The sequence below is a fragment of the Equus caballus genome, chromosome 11, assembly GCF_041296265.1.
Source record: "Equus caballus isolate H_3958 breed thoroughbred chromosome 11, TB-T2T, whole genome shotgun sequence".
Taxonomy (NCBI): Eukaryota; Metazoa; Chordata; class Mammalia; order Perissodactyla; family Equidae; genus Equus; species Equus caballus.
Window position 1 is genome coordinate 50,444,033 of NC_091694.1, and position 19,643 is coordinate 50,463,675.

At 56.6% G+C, this 19,643-nt stretch overlaps 3 protein-coding genes and 1 non-coding gene across 9 annotated transcripts; 1 reads left to right on the forward strand and 3 right to left on the reverse strand.

The window, feature by feature from the left end:
- The first annotated feature begins 7 nt into the window (after window positions 1-7).
- On the forward strand, window positions 8-5,429 carry ACADVL (acyl-CoA dehydrogenase very long chain). Of its 4 annotated transcripts, XM_001504761.6 has the most exons (20): window positions 8-191; window positions 268-343; window positions 624-689; window positions 771-843; window positions 939-1,003; window positions 1,092-1,226; window positions 1,672-1,816; window positions 2,052-2,181; window positions 2,290-2,415; window positions 2,783-2,981; window positions 3,246-3,350; window positions 3,798-3,884; window positions 3,968-4,030; window positions 4,131-4,232; window positions 4,309-4,406; window positions 4,489-4,561; window positions 4,653-4,725; window positions 4,812-4,884; window positions 4,973-5,048; window positions 5,123-5,429. In XM_001504761.6, the coding sequence occupies exons 1-20, from the start codon at window positions 130-132 to the stop codon at window positions 5,261-5,263; spliced, it is 1,968 nt and encodes a 655-aa protein (XP_001504811.2). In that variant the 5' UTR covers window positions 8-129; the 3' UTR covers window positions 5,264-5,429. The 4 variants fall into 4 exon arrangements, 2 of the variants coding, with proteins under 2 accessions (XP_001504811.2, XP_001504812.2); XM_001504762.6 differs by lacking the exon at window positions 624-689 and having other exon boundaries at window positions 13-191; XR_011423440.1 differs by lacking the exon at window positions 4,812-4,884 and having other exon boundaries at window positions 26-191.
- MIR324 (microRNA mir-324) lies at window positions 3,410-3,492 on the reverse strand. The gene has a single exon (NR_032908.1). It is a non-coding gene; the product is annotated as a microRNA mir-324 (primary transcript).
- Window positions 5,430-5,503: 74 nt separating the features above from the next.
- DVL2 (dishevelled segment polarity protein 2) lies at window positions 5,504-14,141 on the reverse strand. 2 transcript variants are annotated; one of them, XM_001504764.7, is made up of 15 exons: window positions 13,472-14,141; window positions 10,696-10,765; window positions 10,237-10,385; window positions 10,000-10,109; window positions 9,755-9,890; window positions 9,531-9,621; window positions 9,311-9,380; window positions 9,066-9,205; window positions 8,899-8,975; window positions 8,207-8,274; window positions 7,898-8,026; window positions 7,647-7,778; window positions 7,330-7,509; window positions 6,678-6,896; window positions 5,504-6,534 (listed from the first exon to the last, which is right to left on the reverse strand). In XM_001504764.7, the coding sequence occupies exons 1-15, from the start codon at window positions 13,663-13,665 to the stop codon at window positions 6,086-6,088; spliced, it is 2,214 nt and encodes a 737-aa protein (XP_001504814.1). In that variant the 5' UTR covers window positions 13,666-14,141; the 3' UTR covers window positions 5,504-6,085. The 2 variants fall into 2 exon arrangements, with proteins under 2 accessions (XP_001504814.1, XP_005597792.1); XM_005597735.4 differs by having other exon boundaries at window positions 10,012-10,109; window positions 13,472-14,019.
- Window positions 14,142-14,428: 287 nt separating this feature from the next.
- On the reverse strand, window positions 14,429-18,879 carry PHF23 (PHD finger protein 23). 2 transcript variants are annotated; one of them, XM_023653416.2, is made up of 5 exons: window positions 18,598-18,879; window positions 16,999-17,030; window positions 16,744-16,836; window positions 15,335-16,172; window positions 14,429-15,234 (listed from the first exon to the last, which is right to left on the reverse strand). In XM_023653416.2, the coding sequence occupies exons 1-5, from the start codon at window positions 18,629-18,631 to the stop codon at window positions 15,020-15,022; spliced, it is 1,212 nt and encodes a 403-aa protein (XP_023509184.1). In that variant the 5' UTR covers window positions 18,632-18,879; the 3' UTR covers window positions 14,429-15,019. The 2 variants fall into 2 exon arrangements, with proteins under 2 accessions (XP_023509184.1, XP_070084037.1); XM_070227936.1 differs by lacking the exon at window positions 18,598-18,879 and adding an exon at window positions 17,660-17,726.
- Window positions 18,880-19,643: the final 764 nt, after the last annotated feature.

The window sequence follows — 19,643 nt, forward strand, 5'->3', positions numbered from 1 at the left end:
CCCCGGCGACCGGAAGCCCCGCCCGCCCGCCTCCCGGTGCATTGTGGAGAGTGAGTCACGGATGGGGAACCTAGACTTGGGGACCGGGCGAGAGCTCCAGGTCAGCCTTCGAGGCAGCGGCTGCCGGAGATGCAGGCGGCAAGGATGGCCCCTAGCGTGGGGCGGCAGCTGCTGAGGTTGGGTGGCGGAAGGTGCGTATATGACAGGAGGAACGGGGGGCAGGGGGCGTGGGGACCGTGCCAGAACCGAGCCCCCTCCTCCCCATAGCTCGCGGCCCAGCGCGCTCCTGGGGCAGCCCCGGCCCGGCCCTGCCCAGCGATCCTATGCCAGTGGGGCCACTCAGGTAAGTGACGGCAGCCTTGGGAGCGGGGCGTAGTAGGAGGAGTCTGCCCCAGCTCCCACCTAGCCGCCGCCGGCAGGGGTCTCCCTCTTCGTCCCGGTCGTCCCGGTCGTCTGCTGACTGGCCTGGCGCCGAATGTAGGGGAAAGGGCAGATCAGGGTGACCCGGGATGAAACTAGGGGAAAAGTGGCCGGATCCATCCTCCCCGGGACCCAGCTCTTCCCCTGGGCTCTCCTTGGCACTTCGGAACCCTCTTCTCTGGCCTAACTACCCCTTTGCCCAGGCTGTTCTGGACAAGTCAGATTCCGTCTCCTCTGAGACTTCGACCAGTGGAAAACAGGCCAAGGCGGTATGTGACCTCCAGGCCCGGAGGAGCTAAGCAGGGGAGCCCACCCGACAGCTCCCTGAAACCCCCATTCTCCCTTCGCAGGAATCTAAGTCGTTTGCTGCGGGGATGTTCAAGGGCCAGCTCACCACAGACCAGGTGTTTCCATACCCATCCGGTAAGGGAAGGGATAGCCAGAGGTGGATGAAACAGAGCAGTTTCTCCCGACACTCTGGTCTGACCTGCTCATCTGTCTTCTCCACCCACCCACAGTGCTCAATGAAGAGCAGACCCAGTTTCTCAAAGAGCTGGTGGGACCTGTGTCCCGTTTCTTTGAGGTGAGGAATGACTGACTGGGGACTACAGGGTTGGTCCCTGACAGGGTAGGAGATGTTAAGGAGCTTGTGGAATCCCATGCCTCCCTAGGAGGTGAACGATCCTGCCAAGAATGACATGCTGAAGCAGGTGGAGGAGACCACTATGCAGGGCCTCAAGGACCTGGGGGCCTTTGGTCTGCAAGTGCCCAGTGAGCTGGGCGGCGTGGGCCTCTGCAACACCCAGGTGAGGAAGCCACATCAGTCACTTCCCAGTGTCCAGGTCTACTGGAGCTTGGCAGATTCAGCTGCTTCCTTATCCCTGGGCTTAAGGTGTCTACCAAGCAACTGCCCTGGGGGCCTGTGAGATGTTGACTCTCCCTGATGTGTACACACCCCCTCCATATATAACACCAAATTACATGCAGTCTCCTAGGAACGTGGACCCTACCCAGGTTCCCACGTCTTAATGAATCTCTGAGGTGGGGAATGCCTGACAACAGGGTGGAAGCCTCCTTCCCACTAAGACCTGGACTGACTCGAGTGTCTTTTTCTGCCATGGTCCCACTTCCTCTCTCCACTCACTTTCTGGGGATGCCCAGGTCAAGCCTTGCTGTGTTGCTCACACTTTTCTGCTAAGGGCAGGTCCCCATGCAGCCAGTTACGACCTCAGATGCCCGCTTCCCCTCCAGTACGCCCGCTTGGTGGAGATCGTGGGTATGCACGACCTTGGCGTGGGCATCACTCTGGGGGCCCATCAGAGCATCGGTTTCAAAGGCATCCTGCTCTTTGGCACGAAGGCTCAGAAAGAAAAATACCTCCCCAAACTGGCATCTGGTGAGGCAGCCCTAGGAGACCCAGGGGTTGGGGGTGTCCTGGGCTTGACAGAAATTAGGCCGGTGGTACTTATCACCGTATAGCTGGCAGTGTCGGCTGGGGGAGATTCTGGGAAGGCATCAGTGTGCTGGTGGGGAAATGTGAAGAGACTGAATGTTGCCTGTGGGCAGGGGGGACACTGAAGGGCCTTTAATGGCCATCAGGACCCGGTGTAAAGGAGCTCTCTCTCAAACAGGGGAGACTATAGCTGCTTTCTGTCTAACCGAGCCCTCGAGTGGGTCTGATGCAGCCTCCATCCGAAGCTCAGCTGTGCCCAGCCCCTGTGGAAAATATTATACCCTCAATGGAAGCAAGATTTGGATCAGGCAATCTTCTTCCCATCTTCCGCCTCCTCTCCACCTCTGCCCAATTCCAGGCCCCACTGCTCTCAGTCCGCCACCGGCAGTCCTTGACTGCTCCTCATTTTTCCACAGTAATGGGGGCCTGGCAGATATCTTCACAGTCTTTGCCAAGACACCAGTTACAGATGCAGCCACAGGAGCCGTGAAGGAGAAGATCACAGCTTTTGTGGTGGAGAAGAGCTTTGGAGGTGTTACCCAGTGAGTGGGCTTGGGAAGGAAGGTCGAGCCAGGGAGGGGGCAGCACTGAGCTCCAGGGCAGACAGCTGTTAAAGGTCACCCTGGGGATGTGTGCAAAAGCCAGACCAGCTGAACAGTGTGTTCCCTTTGGGACTAACATGTATGGAACTGATCTAAAGCTTTGGCTCCAGCAACCAGTGAGCCCAACACATGACAGCAGGATAGAGCCAGGCTTCCTGAGCCCTGTGGGCACAGGAACTGTTGCCTGCACCCTCTTACAGGCTGGGAGTTGTAGTTCCTCCCTGGTTCATAAGGAATGAAGTGGCAGTCCCCCCCCAGCAGCAACTTGTTGAACACAGCTCTGTTTCTCCACCCTGCCCTGTCACAGCGGACCCCCTGAGGAGAAGATGGGCATCAAGGCCTCGAACACTGCAGAGGTGTACTTTGATGGAGTACGGATGCCGTCAGACAACGTGCTGGGTGAAGTGGGGGGCGGCTTCAAGGTCGCCATGCACATTCTTAATAATGGAAGGTTTGGCATGGCTGCGGCCCTTGCAGGCACCATGAAGGGCATCATTGCTAAAGCGGTGAGTACTCTGCCTGAGTCCCTAGCTAGCCTGAATCTAAATCCCACTGTCCCCCTTTCCAGGTATCCCTCTTCCCTTGCAGGCACTCCCTCCATGAGAGACCCCTCGTCCACCAGCAGCTCCAGACCAGATAGCTTACGTTTCCCTCCAGCGTGGACTGAACTCTTGGCTGTGGCCATAGTCCCTCCCTCCAAGCCCAGCCCCACCCCTTCCTGGGGAGAGGAGACTAGAGAACCACAGTGGGATACACGTGTCCTCTTCCAGGTGGATCATGCTGCTAATCGTACCCAGTTTGGGGAGAAAATTCACAACTTTGGGATAATCCAGGAGAAGCTGGCCCGGATGGCTATGCTACAGTATGTGACTGAGGTGAGGGCTGCCCCACCACTCTCTCCCCAGAGCCCTGTGCCTTCTTCCAGGTCGGTTTAGACTACAACCCCCAGCAGCACCTGGGGCAGTGGGTCTCCAGCTTTACACCAATGCCCTAGGGGATGCGGGGAGGCATAGTCAGCTCAGCTTCTGCAGAATAGGGAGAGCCATGCTGTTCTGCTGAGGTGCTTCCAGAGGTACCTGAGGTTTATTCTGCCCCCTCCCCCACCCTTACCTCTTCACCCCTTTCAAGAAATCAAATCCTAGAAGGCCCTTATGAAGTGACTCAGGACCAAATAATTTGATGTGCCTGACACGTGGAGTTAGAAGGTGAAGGCAAGGGCCACAGGGAGCTAGGGCAGACCTGGTCTAGGAGAGTTGGGGCATCAGTCCAGTCTGATGCAGCCCTTTTCCATTTTCCTTCCCATATCAACCATGCAACCTCAGTCCATGGCTTACATGGTGAGTGCCAACATGGACCAAGGATCCACGGACTTCCAGATAGAGGCTGCCATCAGCAAAATCTTTGGCTCGGTGAGGTCCCAGGCCCACAGGGAGGCAGAGGCCAGTTCAGGAGCTGGCTCCAAAACCAATCTTATGTGGTTCTTTGTCCCTAGGAGGCAGCCTGGCAGGTGACGGATGAATGCATCCAAATCATGGGAGGCATGGGCTTCATGAAGGTACAAGATGGTTCTCTGTTTGGGGTAGCCACAGTTGGGCCTGGAGGAGTAGACAGGCACATCTCAGCAGGGGCAGGTGATGTGTCTTCCCCTATGGTAGGAGGCTGGGGTAGAGCGCGTGCTCCGAGATCTTCGCATCTTCCGGATCTTTGAGGGGACGAACGACATTCTCCGGCTGTTTGTGGCTCTGCAGGGCTGTATGGTAAGAGGGAGAAGAATGAGGGGGGAGATGTAGGGAGGACAGCAAGTCCTGACTGTTGGACCATCCTTCCCCACAGAATAAAGGAAAGGAACTCTCTAAGCTTGGCAGTGCTCTAAAGAATCCTTTTGGGAATGCCGGCCTCCTGCTAGGAGAGGCAGGCAAACAGCTGAAGCGGTAAGCTTAGGGGCCAGGCCAGGGCAGGGCTGGGCCGAGCAGTGTATGGCAACTAACCAGTCACTCTTCCTCTTCCTTTAAGGCGGGCAGGGATGGGCAGTGGTCTGAGTCTCAGTGGAATCGTCCATCCGGATTTGAGTCGGAGCGGTGAGCTGGTAAGTAGTCAAGGGAGGAGGGACAGCCTGCATCATAGGGCTGATGGCGCTTCCCCCTTCTGAGCCCTAAATGCGTTCCCCATCTCTACAGGCAGTGCAGGCTCTGGAGCAGTTTGCCACCGTGGTGGAGGCTAAACTGATAAAACACAAGAAGGAGATTGTCAGTGAGTGAGCTCTACCCCATCCCCTCCCCTCCTTTTCCTCTCCCTCCAACTGATGCCCTCCCCACCCCGTCCCATCTACCTGACAGATGAACAGTTTCTGCTGCAGCGTCTGGCAGACAGTGCCATTGACCTCTATGCCATGGTGGTGGTTCTGTCCAGGTGAGGCGGCAGTGTAGGAGGCCTGAGCCACAGGGGGGTCCTGGGCCAGGGTCACAGCCTAGATTTGTTTTCTCCTGCTTCCCACCAGGGCCTCAAGATCCCTGAGTGAGGGCCACCCCACAGCCCAGCATGAGAAAATGCTGTGTGACAGCTGGTGTATTGAGGTGAGATTCAGGGTTACCAAGTACAGGTGGGGGGCTCAAGGCACAGGCCCGAACCCCTCCTTCCCTCTCCCCAGGCTGCAGCCCGGATCCGGGAGACCATGGCTGCTCTGCAGTCTGACCCCCAGCAGCAGGAGCTCTTCCGTAACTTCAAAAGTATCTCCAAGGCCTTGGTGGAGCGGGGTGGCGTGGTCACCAGCAACCCCCTTGGCTTCTGAACACTCGCAGCCAGGGCCTGGCCCGGAATGTGCCTTCTCTCAAGCCAAAGCCCAGGCCCCTTTCTTGCAGGCCTTGGTTCTGCCTTGAAGGGGCCCTTGCCCCCAGACCGTGCCTGCTCTCACAGGGAGCAGTTACTGCCTCACAAATAAAGTTCGTAAGGAGTCATGCTTTGCTACAGTGTCTCAGTCCTCTCCCTCTCTGCCTGCCTCCCTCCCAAAGAAAGGAGCCAGAGGCGTGGGGAGTTTGCCCCTATTGCTTTATTTGGTGTTTTATACAAGTAACTAAAATAAATAGAATAACAGAAGCAGCTACACGGCCCCCAGATACCAAATACCGGAGCTCCTTTGACTGCTGTCTAGGGTAGCCAACCCCTTCCTCCTCCCAGGTACCACTGACCATCCTCCGCCCTGTGCAGGACAGAGTCGACTGGACAAATGGAGGAGGTGGTCACATTTTGGGGTGAGAAGAAGGGGCCCAGGAGACGGGGAATTCTTCATATAAAAGAGGAAAGGTCCACTAAAAAAATAGTTCAAAAAACGTAAGTCTATTTTAACCCCAAAAAGGCTTACAAAAAACAATAAAGCTAAAAATCACCAAAGGTCCCTTGTACACCCCTGAGGAAAGGGGGGCAACCAGGCACTGCTGGTAAAAGTCACAGTGGCAACAACCTCCTAGCAGGCAGCAGCCCACAGGACAGGCTGAGCCCAGGCACCAGAGAGGAGTAATGAGCGCATGACAAGACACCCAATCACAGGACAGGAGCACCAAACAATGACTGGGCAGGCCAAGAGTGGAAATCCAACATGGCCCCACTGTGGGCTCTACATGACATCCACAAAGAACTCACTGGGGTTGCCCATGGCCATGTGGAAACTTTGGCGGCTGGCTGTTAGCTCTGGGGGTACCGAACCCAGGTCTCTGACTGGAGGGGCCCCTGGGGGCTGCACTGCTGGAGGGACAGGGGGTGGGGGTGGGGGCATCATGACCACCATCATGGGGTTATAGGGAAGGGTCATGCCAGGGGGTGGTCCATAGGGATGGAGACCTGCGTGGGCTCGAAGATTGGGAGCACCCCCTGGCGAGCCCCTAGATGGGGGAGGGCCCCCATCGCCAGTCCCGCCAGATTCCCCGCCCCGCCGAAGGCTTCCCCCGCGGCTGGAAGGCTCAGACTCACTGCCACTGCCGGACTTGGACTCGGGGGCCCGCTCCTCAGGCCTCCCTGTGCGCCCTGCCCCCCCATCGCTTCGTGTTGACCCACTGCTCCGGCTCCCTGTTGGGGGAGAGGGGATGGGGGCAACTGAGCCCTAGCCCAGAGTCCCTCAGCCTCCCCAGCCCTTGCTCCAGCCTCTCTTCCTTGGTTTCCCCTCGCCCCTCCCCAGACCCTGGCTGCATGGGTATCTGGTGGCGACTTACCCTCACTGTGCTGGCTGCTGGCACTGCCTCCACCATAGGTATAGGATGAGAGCTCATGGTAGGGTGGGGGCTGGGGGCTGTATGGGTGTGGGGCTGGGTACTGGTAGGAGAAGGTGGGCAGCAGGGGCCAGGGGGTAGCCCCAGGGAGAGGAGCCAAGGTGTCCTGGTCCGAAGCCCCACTGGAGCCATCGTTGTCATTTAGAGACAAGTTAACTAGGTCTGGAAAGTAAAAGAACAGACAAAGACTCACTGCTTCGAGAGGTCAGGACCCCAAGACACTGAACGAAGAGGAACTGGGAATCGTTTCTCCAGAACCATCCATGATGGGAATTAAAATGGGGGATGACAGGGGCCTCTGACAGGAAATTCCCCACCTGCCACTGCCATCAGGGCAGGAACACAGCCAGGGCCACCACAAGTCCCATATGCTTACGAGACTCAGGAAGAAGTACCCCTCCCCCCAACAGACACAGCCTAGCCCACAAGGCATGGCTTGTCCAACCTATCGATTGTGGGTGGATGTCAGCCCCCACGTGCCCCATCGGCCATACTGCTCAACCATCTATGGTGGCCCTGGCTGGTTTCTGGGCAAGGTCTGGGGTTGGAGAGGCAGCCAGAAATGCTCTCCCAGGGCCAGGACAGGGGGACTCACAACTCTCACAGCCGCCGCTGAGGTCTCCAAAGACATAATAGCACTGCTCAGAGAAGGTGATCTTGTTTACGGTGTGTCGGATGAGGCCTGCCTTGAGGAGCCCACTGGCATACTTGCGGGCCTCCCGCCGCTCAGGAAAGCCCTCCACGTGATGGTAGAGCCAGTCAACCACATCCGAGCCTGGGATCGCCCAGAGCAGAAAAAGGCCTCAGGTTCTCCTCCCCAGCTCTTGCTTCACCCCTGCCTGGGCGAGTCCCAGCTTTGGTCTCCTCCACCTACCCTCCTTCCCAGGCCATATGCCGAGGGCCCAACCATACCCAGAAAGGCATTAGGGATGGTGATCTTGAGCCACATGCGGTCCCGAACTTCCAGCCCAGACTCTGGAGCTGCCATGGCTTTGGTCACAGATGCCATGTCTGTGTGGATGGAGAGACCCCGGCCCTCACAGCCTGACAGAGGAGACAATGAGAAATCAGAGGTAGGGCCCACCTCCAAGGAGTAGCAGAGTCACACCATTGTAGGGAGGAGTTCTCCAGGGAGGGTGGGATAAGACAGGCCCGGGGCTCACCATCAGGCAGAGAGGACCCAGATGTAATGGTGCTCATGGACGAGGATCCTGGATAGGCTGGGAAGGTGCCTGTCAGCGCAGCAGAGTGTGAAACCCAAGCAGCAGGGTCAATTGGCTGGATGGGCTCATCTGGAACAGAGAAGGCCACCAAAATGATCATTTCCCAGTCCCAAAGGGCCAGCCCTGTCCCTCCTTGACTCAGACCCCATCTCACCTCCACCTTGACCCTCCTCCACCCATTCCCCAGGACACAGCCCCAGCTCCCAGCTCTCCCGTCCTCAGCTGTAGGCCTTCCCGGGCATCACTCACTTCGGGGAAGAGTGAAATAGGCCTGGGGAGAGGGATCCCAGCACTTGGCCACAGTCAGCACGATGGGGCTGTGGGGAAGAGGAGGCTGCTCAAGCAGGGGTAGGGGGAGAGGCCTCAGGAGGGCGGAGGCCTGGAGCGAGAATGGGGTGAGGGACAGAGAGAGGGAGAGAAGAAAAGAGCACAGACAAGGCTGGGCCAGAGAAAGTGAGGGTGGAAGGCTCCACAATGTGGGTGAGTCACCAACATGGATAACTCTTAAAAACATATTACTGAGTGAGACAAGAGAAGACAGGCCGTACAGTTCCATTGAGAGAAAATCCCAAAACAGGTAAAACTAAACCATGTCGTTAAGGACACATGCATGGGCAGTAAAACAACCAAGTGAAGAGCAGATTTTCTGCCTCAAGGTGATGACCAAACAAGTCAGGAGAGTGGTTATCACCTCTGGGGGGAGCGAGGAGGGTGGGAGCAGGAAGGGACACTGGGGGGGGACTTCTGGGATATCAGTAACCTTCTATTTCATGACCTAGGTGGTGGTGACATGGGCACTCATTCACTGTACAAGTTACGCATTTTTGTTTTGTGTGCTTTTTAGATACGTGTTATGTTTCACCACTTTTTAAAATCATAAAACAAAAGGTGGAAAGGAAAGACAAGAGGACAGAGGACCTGAGACCAGCTCAGAGGCTTACCCCGGCTTATGCACGATGTCCCTCAGCACCCGCACCGCATCATCATTGCTCATGTTCTCAAAGTTCATGTCATTGACCTGGAAATGAGGCGAAGTGGATCAGAGGGAGGGTGGGAGAGGCTGAGAGCCCCTGCCCGAGTCAGCGCCGGTGGCCCTACCCCAGCACACCTGCAAAAGCATGTCCCCAGGCTCGATGCGCCCGTCAGCCGCCACGGCCCCACCCTTCATGATGGAGCCAATGTAGATGCCACCGTCTCCCCGCTCATTGCTTTGGCCCACAATGGAGATGCCCAGGAAATTGTACTTCTCTGTGGAGGGAGTCCATGTGACAAGGGAAGCTCCAGCCACAAAACCTCCAGGAGCCCTGGAGATCGGGTCCTCCCCAGCCCCTCAGCCCCAGGTTCCCTCCATACCCATGTTGAGTGTGACTGTGATGATGTTGAGAGACATAGTGGAATCGGTGACACTGCTGAAGGATGAGGTCTGTGGTGGGAAAAGGGGAAGGAGCTGGACCGCCTTCAACAACCCAGGGATAAGCCCTAGGATTCTCACAGTCTGTGCCCTGTACGCCCTAAACCAAGGCCCACGCCCCTACCTTCTCCAAGGCCCACTGTCCCATGAGAAGCCTCTCACCCTCTCCAGGCGGGGTGGCCGCTGTTTCCTCCGCCGCCGGTGGCGCTTGAGGAGGCGGGAGGCACTGCTCTGCTCTGTGGAGCTGCTGAACCTGTCAGGAGGTTGGGAAGGGGAGCAGTCGCAGGCAGTGGTGGTCATGGGGCCAAGAGAAAGGACAGGCAGATTGGCTAGAAGGAGGGAAGAGAGAGGGCTCGTGCCCTGGGGAGACATGTGTGGAGCCATACCTGCTCATGGTGTCGTCCTCGTCCGAGTCCCCCAGGCTAGTGCTTTCCAGCTCACTGGTCATGAGGGTTGAGGAGCTCTCGTACCCAGCCAGGTGGCGCTCCAGCCTCGAGGGGCCGCTGGGCCTGTGGCCCCCAGCTAAGCATGAACAGGAACCTCAGGAACCAGACCTCATGTTCCTTACCTTCATCAAGGTTGGGGTCTGACCCAACCCCTTCTCCCCAGCCTCAGGGCCGGCCCCCCTCACCGCCATGCTCACTGCTGTCTCTCCTGCGAGGTCGCTCCCGCCTCAGAGACACTACTGACTCTGTTTCCGTCTCGGGCTCCAGATTTTCCCGGCTGCTGGACACATTAGGGCTAGATGGGCAGAGATGGTTTCCAACCCACATCAGTGGGACAAGGCTCCAAATAGTCAGCTTCCCCTCCCAGGGGCTTGGATTCCCTCCTCACCTCCCCCCCGGGGCTCAAGAATCCAAGAACTCACTGGAAGGACGGAGGCCTAGAATCCCCAATGCCACTGGTCCTCTCCGGTGGCAAAGGGGGTAATGGTGGGGGTGGAGGTGCCAGTTCCATCCGAGGCTCATGGGTCGGGGGGGGAGTCATCTCGGGTTGGGGGTTATCTGATGACACTAGCTAGAAGAGTGCAAGTGATAAAAAATGGCTCAGTGGGGAAGGGGCTGTATGAGATGGAAGCAAGGGAAAGGACTAGAAAAGGGGACAGGGTCTGAGAGAGCCTGAGGAAAAATACAAAAAAGCTGTAGGGCAAGCAGTAGAGGCTTCAGAAGAAGGCTGAGGGACTCCAGCTGGCCCTCCAGAGAAGCACGGAAGCAAAGAGCCAGGACCTCCAACAACTGAGCAGGGGGAGAGCTACAGAACAGACTGAGGCTTGGAGGAGCCTGGCAACAAAAGCAGGGACTGGGCCCTCAGAGCCAGAGCCCCTTACCCAGGACACCACCCTTCCGTTGAAGCAGGGAAGGCGGGCATTGTCATCAGAAATTTCTTCCTTCACCACCCTGCCAAGAGATGGGATAAAAGTCAATGAGACTTGGGGCCAGCCCAGTGACATACTGGTTAAGTTCGTGCACTCTGCTTCAGCGGCCCAGGGTTTGTAGGCGTGGACCTACACACCACTCGTCAAGGCATGCTGTGGCGGTGTCCCACATACAAAATAGAGGAAGACTGGCACAGATGTCAGCTCAGCAACAATCCTCCTCAAGCAAGAGAAGAAGACTGGCAACAGATGTTAGTTCAGGGTCAATCTTCCTTACCAAGGAAAAAAAAAGTCAGTGAGACTAGACTAGCTCACCCGACTCCCGTCCCCATTCAAAGTTTCTCCCAATCTTCATCCAGCTCAAGGACGTGGACTTTCTCTCACCCTGTCCAAGTCCTCTTCTGTTACATTGAAACACCTTGCTTTTACACCTAGGAAATCACTAAGCGATTCCTTTTCCTTATTTCTCCTTCTCTCCCCAGCTCATCCTCAGAGGATCAATGCTGCTCCAAAGATTTCCTTGAGTCTGACTCAAATCTCTCAGTCCAGTTTCAAAAGTCATCTCCTGATGTTACCCCAGCTGCCCAGTATATCTGTCTAACCTCAGGAGCCTTGCTGGCAGCCTCCCCCATAGCCTCTACCCTGTTCCTCACACACCTTCCTAAAATAGGCTTTGGTCCTCATCTAAGTCTCCACTCTTATGCTTTCCTTACTCTACCTCACTTCCAGAGAACAATCCAAATGTGCTGTCTCTGCCTAGGTAAAAACATCCAATAGACCAAAGAATAGTACTTCCTCACCAGGCTGAAAGCTCCCGAGGAGAGGGGAAGCTGCTTCCCACTCCCCTGTGCTTCGCCTGGCACAAAACTCTGCACTAAGCAATCAGCTCCACCTGACAGACCCCAAAGCCCAACGCTGGGGACCATCACTCCCATGGGTTCCTTGTGATGGACTGGACTTGCCCCTTCTTCCCAACCACCACCTGAAATCACTAAGGCCTATTCTGTTCAACACCACGTGCTGGCCTCACAGCAAAGTACCTGACACATGGTAAGCATTAGCAAATACTTGTCGGCTAAAGGAATCAACATATGAACTATGAGACTCTCTGCCCTGAACAGACTCTCTCATACGTACACATCCTCACTCCCAAATTAAGACTGAACAACCCTTTAACCTAAAATGGTTCTAGGAGCCTGAATACATGCCAACTTAATCCCATTTGCTATCAATGTGACAACATAGCCCAGTCACTACCAATCTGTCTCAGCACAAAGTAGTACTCTTCACAACATAATCCAGTCTCAGCACAGTCCAGCCTGCCAAGTTGTTCTATACTATATCACCATAACCTGGTTGATGGACTAGTCAGACTCAATACTGATAATGACAATTACCATTTGCCATGCACCTGTGCTAGACATTTTACTCTGATCTTTATTTCACAGATGAGATCGAGGCACAAAAGTTTAACTATGCAAGATTACACTGCTGACAAACAGAAGAACCTTGATTTAAATCCAAGGTAGGGGCCAGCACGGTGGCATAGCGGTTAAGTTTGCATGTTATGCTTTGGCGGCAAAGGGTTTGCCGGTTCACGTCCTGGGGGACCTACATACCACTTATCAAGTCATGCTGTGGCAGGTGTCCCACATATAAAGTAGATGAAGATGGGCATGGATGTTTGCTGAGAACCAGTCTTCCTCAGCAAAAAAAAAAAAGAGGATTGGCAGCAGATGTTAGCTCAGGGCTAATCTTCCCCAATAAAATAAAGTAAATCCAAGGTAACTCCCAAGACAGACCACTTTCCCAAAGTCCAACAATCGTTCTACATAGAGCCCAGTCTGTTCAGCTCTCCTAGAACCAAGGTGATCCCAGCCTAAACCAGCCTGAGCAGAGGTTGTGGACCTAGAGGACTCAATCACAAATGCTATAAACACAAAAGGGCTTACTCTGCATTATTTAAAGTCCCAGTCTAGCCCAGAATGTCCCAAACTACCCCAGGATAGCCTAATCTATTCTAGCACCGCCTAGAATGTCTCCACATGCAGCTGTCTGTACCAATATAGACTAGAATATCCCAATACAGCTGTCTGTACCAGGAGAGACCCCAACAGCCTGTCTGCCCCTGTACTGTGTCCAATAAAAACTAGGTCCCAACAAAAACTAAGGTCAACCAACACAACCCAGCAGAGATCAGAATGGTCCAAGTTTCTCCACGATAGCCTAATCTACTCCAGGGCAGCCTAAAACATCCCAATACAGCACTCTAACCAATCCCGTATGCTGTAGTACGGGCCAAAATGTCCCAAGTGGCCCCAGTATAGCCCAATCCACATCTGGAGATTCCACAATATCCTACACAGCCTGGGCGCCACAGGACTGCTCAGAATGTACTAAATTGCCAAAGGATAGATGAATCCACCTCAGCACAGTCCAGAATATCCCAAAACAAACCAGTGAGCCCTACTCTAGTCCAGTATAGCCTAATCTTCTCTAATCTGGTTTAGTATAGCCCAGTCTGTCCTCCTACAGCTCCGTGCGCCTCAATCTGTCCAAGCATAACCTTGTTCGCCCTGGGACATCCAATCTACACCAGCATAGCACAATCTACTCCACTACAGCCCACAAAATCCAAGCATGGCCCAGAGCAGACTTGTGCCCCTCGATATTGACCAATCCTCTCCAGCACAGCCCCCATCGGTCCCAGTCTAGGCCTCGCGCTCACCCGAAATCCTGATCCATAGACTTGAAAAAGTACTTAGCGCCCGCGGGCCGCTGCAGGACGCTCTTGAAATCGCCGAGGGTGATGCGCTCGGCAGGTACAGGGATCTTCACCAGGTAGGGAGTCTCTTCTTCATCCAGGTGGTAAATCACCTTCGTCTCCCCGACACCACCGCCCCCCGCGCCACTGCCCGCCATGGTCTCGCCCGCGCGCTCCCGGGCTCCACCGCCCACCCAACCGGGCTAATCGCCCCCGCCGCGCCTGCGCACACCCGCAAACCGACACGCGAGCGCGGACAGGACCGACCCGGTGCAAGAGAGGCGCGAGGGAGGAGACGGCAGGGGGCAAGGGGGGTGAAGGGGGCAGCCAGGGGCTGCGACCCAAAGCCTCGGGCTAAGCCGTCGCCGCGCGCCACCGCCGCCGACGTCGCGAGCGCTCTCCCGTGCCCCGCCCATCTCTCCCCATGTCACGTGACCTAAGCCGGCCCACCTCGCGCCTTTCCTAACGCCCCTCCGCCACGTGACCTCCTCCTGGTCACGTGACAGGTCGGCTCCGCCTAGCGCCCCCGCCACGTGACCACTGCTTTCAGCAACGGTCTCCCAGCCCGCACCGGCCCCGCCCCCAAATATGTCCCCACCCGCGTCCTCCCAGTCCCGTGGCTAAGCTGGTCTCTGTCTTCAGGGGGCAGGCAACCGACTTCCACCCCGCTTTACCCGACTCAGGCGGGGAGCTCCCAGCAAGTGTGATCCGCTGCCGCGAGCGTGTGGGGGGAGGGGTAGGGACTGTGGGGGTCCTAGACTGGAGCTGAGGTGGGGCCAAACCAACGGAGGCCAGTCAGTGGGAAAGGTGCAGAGCCGGTTGTTTTCAGACCCGACTTTAAAGAGGGTTAGCTTCACCTCCAGCCAGTCTTCGGCCAGCTCTTCCAAAGCCTCCCTCCCAAGCAGGACAGTCAGTGAGGGCTATAAAGACAAAAGAGCCCACTCTGCTTTATTTACAACACGCAGGCTGTCTGTACAAACAGCTGGCCAATATTATTAAAAACAAAAGAGGTGAGTGAGAGAATCGTCACCTGTTTTCCTTCCTGCCTCGGCCAGGCTCTGGTTGGTACTCCGCCTCTGAGCTGCCATGCCCAAAAGGGGAAGTCCAAAATTAAAAATACAACCGGTATAGAATAAATGGGGAGTGAGAAGAAAAGATGAGGGACGGGAGTGCTATATTTACACTAGAGTTTTATAGACAACTGTCCCATTCCATCCCAATTCCAACCCTGGCCCAGAAAGTGAGAGGTGGCAGGTCCAAGGGACAGAAATTAAGTGTCTAGGGACCCAGACAGCTTCCCACCCCCAAATGTAATGGGTCCGAGTTCAAGTCCACAAGGCGGCAAGGAAGGGTAGGGTAGGAACGTGAGACACTCATTTCCAAACCAGTCTCCCTTAGGAATTCCTGCCTTGAAGTGGGACAATATCCAAGCTCCAGGGGATAGGCTTGAGGACCCTGAGGCTCAGTTCCCAAGTCATGTCATTTGGAAGTTCCAGCCTAGAGATGGCGGTGTCAGGGCTCTCCAGATTTGGGAGGCCCCCCTAACCGCCTGGCCTCTGGCCGCAGTTCTTTGCATTTCTGGCAGTAAAAGAAGTCAGGGACATTGGTCTTCTTAATCTTAGCACAGGAGAGGTGGATCCACGTCCCACACAAGCTGCACTCAATCATGGGCCGCCCTGCAAAGGGCTTTCGGCAGTAACACGTGATCAGATCCCATGAGTCATCACCTGGGGAAAAGAAGGTTTGGCGTTCTACCTGAGCTCTTGGATCCACAACACCCCTAAACCCATCCTCCCAGCGGCCCCTGGGCGGCCCCAAACTTCTCACCTGATTCTACCATGATGTCCTCATCCATGACCCGCATCTCGCCTTCACTGGAGCTGGCATCTCCATCTTGGCTTGTTTCAGTGCTGCCCACCTCCTTGCTTTCACTGTCAGTGGGAGGGGCTCCTTCAGGGTGCACTGTGGCAGGGGGCCTAGGAGCCTCAGGGGGTGTTGGCAGCACAGGGGCTGGGGCTTCACCCCCTACCATTGCTGCCATCTCTTCCTCCTCCTCCTCCTCCTCTTCCTCCTCCTCCTCTTCAGAGTCTGTATCACTGGGAGGTGCCCGGGGAGGACCAGGAGGTGGGAGTCTATCCCCCCGCTCTGCTTTTTTCAACTTCCGCTTCTTGCTCTTCTTGATTCGAGACCTCTTTTCCCCATCCCCAGGAGCTGGGCGAGGCCTCCGAAGCACCCCAAAGCCAGCCCCCCCTCCTGGCCCCAATTTTCGGTTCTTTCGGTCCTTCTTTCGAGGAGGCTGGGAGAGGTCCCCCTGGGAAAGGGGCACTGGGGTGAGAGGAGCAGGGGGCCGGGAGGCATGTGTCAGGGATGTGGGGGACAGTGGAGATGCCATTTTGGGCCCATCTAGATCAAAGAGAGAGTCCTTGAGCTTCATCTTCTCAAGCAGGGTGGCACTGTCAGGGGCCTGCAGACGAGAGAAAGTGGACCTTGGGGGTCCTGGCTGGGTGGGACCTGCTTGAGCCGCCCTTCTCTTGGATGACTTTGCTTTCTTAACAAAGGTTTGGATGGTTCGGAGATCTGAGGGGGCCGAGTCCCAGCCATCACTGTCTGCTGCACTCTCACCTCGTAATGGAGAGCTGGAGCCAGAAGCTGGCCAGTCACTTTCCTTAAAAGGGGGAACAGACCAGGGTCAGCAGACAGCCCAGTGTCATCTCAGCCCCCCTAGAAACACAGCTTAAAAAACAAACTGCATCTACCCCAAAATATTCTGTCAAAACCACAAAATCTCACAGTACTCAGAAAACTTATTCTCATCCCAATTCCCATCAGCATCTCCTCTTGAACATTTCCATGTTACGTGTGCCTTCAAATTCTAGCCATCTCCCCAATGCCCACTGCCTTCGCAGCATTTCATCCCCCAGACCAGAGCCATGTTTCTTCAGTTCTGTTTCTATACAGCCTCATTTGTTACCATTTTCAGCTTCCTAAAATTTATCCAAAAGCATCTTCCTGTTAATACAGTACCCCAAAGCAATTAACTGCTGCTCAAGCCACTATCTTCACTAATCCCATCCCCACCCCAGATACTAGTTTTCCCACCAGAATTTCCAATTTTCTTAGTCTTAAATATAACGTCTGGTAGGCTTCTCCTCTAAAGGAATACAGTCCCCTTTGCTCGACAGCCACTCTATAGTCTTAGGACACCACCTTTAAGTCACTTGTCCTTCTGGCCCTACCTCTTTGCTAGGGGGGATGTAACCGGCATAGGCCAAGACAAAACTGCAGAATTTATTGAAATCCTCAATTGTTCTCCGCCGTTTCTCTGGTGGCTGAAAGGAAGGAAACATGTATCACATGGAGTGTAAGGGGGCATTCCCAAAGGCATAGTCCCTGGAGTGAGGAACCGGGAAAAGGTAGGAAGCAAAGAGAGGGAGAAGAGGGGGAGGGGGTCTGGCAGCAACACTAGGATACAAGGGTAAGGGAAACCTCACCTGAGTCTCTGGCTTAAGGGTCGGAGGTGGATCTGTGAAAGCAATAAAAGCTGAGTCAAGGCACTAGGAAAGAGTCTGTAAAACCCCACCTCTAAACCTTGGCGGTCCCAAGTGAACCCCCTCCTCTCCCAGGTACCTCAGCCAGGCCAGCAGGCCCCCAGCTGTGCTGGACCCGCCCCTGCTCCCCCTTCCGCCCCGCGAGGGGCGGAGCCTGGGCGCGGCGCCCTCTCAGGCCTCGCTATAGCGCTCCCCTTCCCCCCACCGGAGCCTGGCGCCCCGCCCCCCCCACAACTCACGGTTTCTCTAGACTCCAGACTACTCGGATCTTGCGCCCCACCCCGCCATACCGCTCCCCGGACCGAGCCCGGGCTGCCTCCCGCCCCTGTCCTTCACACGCGCCCAGAGCCCCGAGTTCCTACGCGGCCGCGCTCTACAGCCCCGGGTCCTCCGAGACCGCGCACGCCGCCCGCCAGCCCTCAGGGTTCAGGATGACCACGCTGAACCGCTCCCCGCCCTCCGGCCCCTTCTACTGGAGCACGAGGCCCGGCGCGCCCCTCACCCCCACCTAAACACACACAGGCACACACAGCCAACGCCACTTCGCGTCCGGGACAGACCAGAGAGCTCTAACCCGGACGCAGCCCCACCTGCCCCCCCATACCGCGCTCCCCACAATTTCGCCGTCCCTCCGCCCCCATCCGGGGCTTTGGCCCCTCCCCGTCTCGAGCTCCTCGGGCTCCCCGCCGGGCCCCCGGGCCCTGTTCCGAGCTCTCTCCGGACGCCGCCCCCCCTCCGCCCCCGTACCCACCACCAAGTCACCAGGCTACGGACCCCTAAACTCTAACCCCCCCCCCAACCAGCTACTCTCTCCCTCCACAGCAACCGCCGCTGCTGCCGCCGCTGCCTCCCTCACCCTCCGCAACTCCTAGGCTCTAACCCTCGCCGACCAAACCTCCCCCCCCCCCGCCGCAACTCGCCGGTCTTAACCCCCCCACCCCACCCCGCCCCACCGCCCCTACAACTACCCAGCTCTCCTCGCTTCTCCGCTCTCTCTCCCAACAACTACCCCCGGTACAAGTCCCTCTACCGCAGACAATACCCAGACCCCCTCGTCTCCCCACAACTATCTGCCCACCCCTCCAACAATCACCGGGCTATCTCCGGCGGCAACTACCGGGAGCTCCGGCACCGCCGCCACAAACTCCCCCACCTCGGCGAACTACCGGGCTCCTCACTCACTCCTCTTCTACATCCTCCCTCCTCAACAACTCCCCAGCCCCCGATTCTTCCAACCTCACAGGTTCAGGGCCCCAACCTGCCGGAGGCCCTTTCGGCCCCTAACCCCCGAAGCTCCAGATTTCCAGTTCCCAGTCCCCCCCGCCCCAACACACACTGTCTGATCTCCAACTACCCCAGCCCGGTCTCCCACTCCTCTTTCTCCAAGGTCTCTCAACTCATCGCTCTGCCACCTCCAGGGGCAGGCCTCGACCCCCTCCCCGTGTTCCCTCGCCGGGCCCCGGGGCTCGACCTCCAAGTTTGCCAATTGATTCCTCGCCTGCCTCCCGCTGGCTCAGCGCTCCGTGTTGGTCGAGAGCTCACCTTCGGGACTGGGCTCCGCCATGGCTTCCAGCATCGCCCCCTCCCCTCCTCCCGGTCCGGCACCCCCCTCCCCTGAGCCGGGAATCCCGGTGCCGCCTCCGGTGCTCGGTGCTCCTACTGCCTCGCTCCACAGAGGTGTCTCCCTCGGCCCGGTTGTGACTCGAGTCCGCTAGCCGCTGCCGCCACCTCCCTCTACCACTGCCTCCCGCACTCCCGGACCGGGCCCCCTCCCCCCGCGCCGCCGGCCGCCTGCTCCCTCCTCCTCCTCCTCCCTCCTCCCTCCCTCCTCTTCTCTTCCCCCCTCCCTTCGCGGGCGCCGACGCGCAGTGCATCAAGGGGCTTGTAGTCCGTCCAGGGGCAGCGGAAAGGGGACTGCATAAGTCCCTGGAACTTCAGTTCCCAGCAAGCCAGGGATTCGCGCAGGCGCACTAAACCGCTCCCCTCCCCCGGGGAGTGGCGGGGAGATTGGGAGCAGAGGGTAGAGCGGAAGAACGCGCGGAGACTCCTGGGAAATGTAGGCTGGGCGGAACTAAGAAAGAAGGGGAAGAAGGGATTAAAACTCTCGGCCACCATACTGCCTCGTTCTGCAGTTTCTTTCTTCCTCGGGGGACCGCCCCACTTCCGGCCAGAAGGAGAAGCGGTTGCTGGGAAATGAAGTTCTCCTGGTGGTGATGGCTTACCTCCTCCCAGTCCTCTCTCCCTCCCTTAGATTCCACTCCACTCGATCCCACAGGCCGGCACAAAGTCTGGCCAAGTGACATGCGACTGAGGACAGAGTCCTTTTACCATCTCCCACACACGAAAATCTCTGCCTTAATCCAAAAGGTTATTAAAAACTTGGATGTGTTTATCTAAAGCAGGTACTTTTACCACACAAACCCACAGTAAAAAACTTTTTTTTTTTACCAAGACCCAATACACACGTATGTAAAACTGAAGTTTCATGAAAGAATACTCAAGAGTATTCCATCCATCACAACAAAAGCACCGTATTTATACACAAAAAAAAGACCATCATCAACAGAATAAACCAAAATTATGACCAT

Bases quoted from the DNA above. Each gene is read 5' to 3' on its own strand.
- ACADVL (XM_001504761.6), top strand. From the start codon at position 130: ATGCAGGCGGCAAGGATGGCCCCTAGCGTGGGGCGGCAGCTGCTGAGG. The intron at 2,182-2,289 runs GCAATCTTCTTC...ATTTTTCCACAG, and splicing joins GGAAGCAAGATTTGGATCAG to TAATGGGGGCCTGGCAGATA. The intron at 5,049-5,122 runs GTGAGATTCAGG...CCCTCTCCCCAG, and splicing joins GTGACAGCTGGTGTATTGAG to GCTGCAGCCCGGATCCGGGA.
- DVL2 (XM_001504764.7), bottom strand. From the start codon at position 13,665: ATGGCGGGCAGTGGCGCGGGGGGCGGTGGTGTCGGGGAGACGAAGGTG. The intron at 9,206-9,310 runs GTATGGAGGGAA...CTCCCTCCACAG, and splicing joins CACAGTCACACTCAACATGG to AGAAGTACAATTTCCTGGGC. The intron at 8,027-8,206 runs GTGAGTGATGCC...TCTCTGTTCCAG, and splicing joins CTATTTCACTCTTCCCCGAA to ATGAGCCCATCCAGCCAATT.
- PHF23 (XM_070227936.1), bottom strand. From the start codon at position 17,696: ATGGGGGCGGAGGGACGGCGAAATTGTGGGGAGCGCG. The intron at 17,031-17,659 runs GTATGGGGGGGC...TTGCTTTCACAG, and splicing joins GCGAAATTGTGGGGAGCGCG to ATCCACCTCCGACCCTTAAG. The intron at 16,173-16,743 runs GTAGGGCCAGAA...CCCCCTTTTAAG, and splicing joins ACATCCCCCCTAGCAAAGAG to GAAAGTGACTGGCCAGCTTC.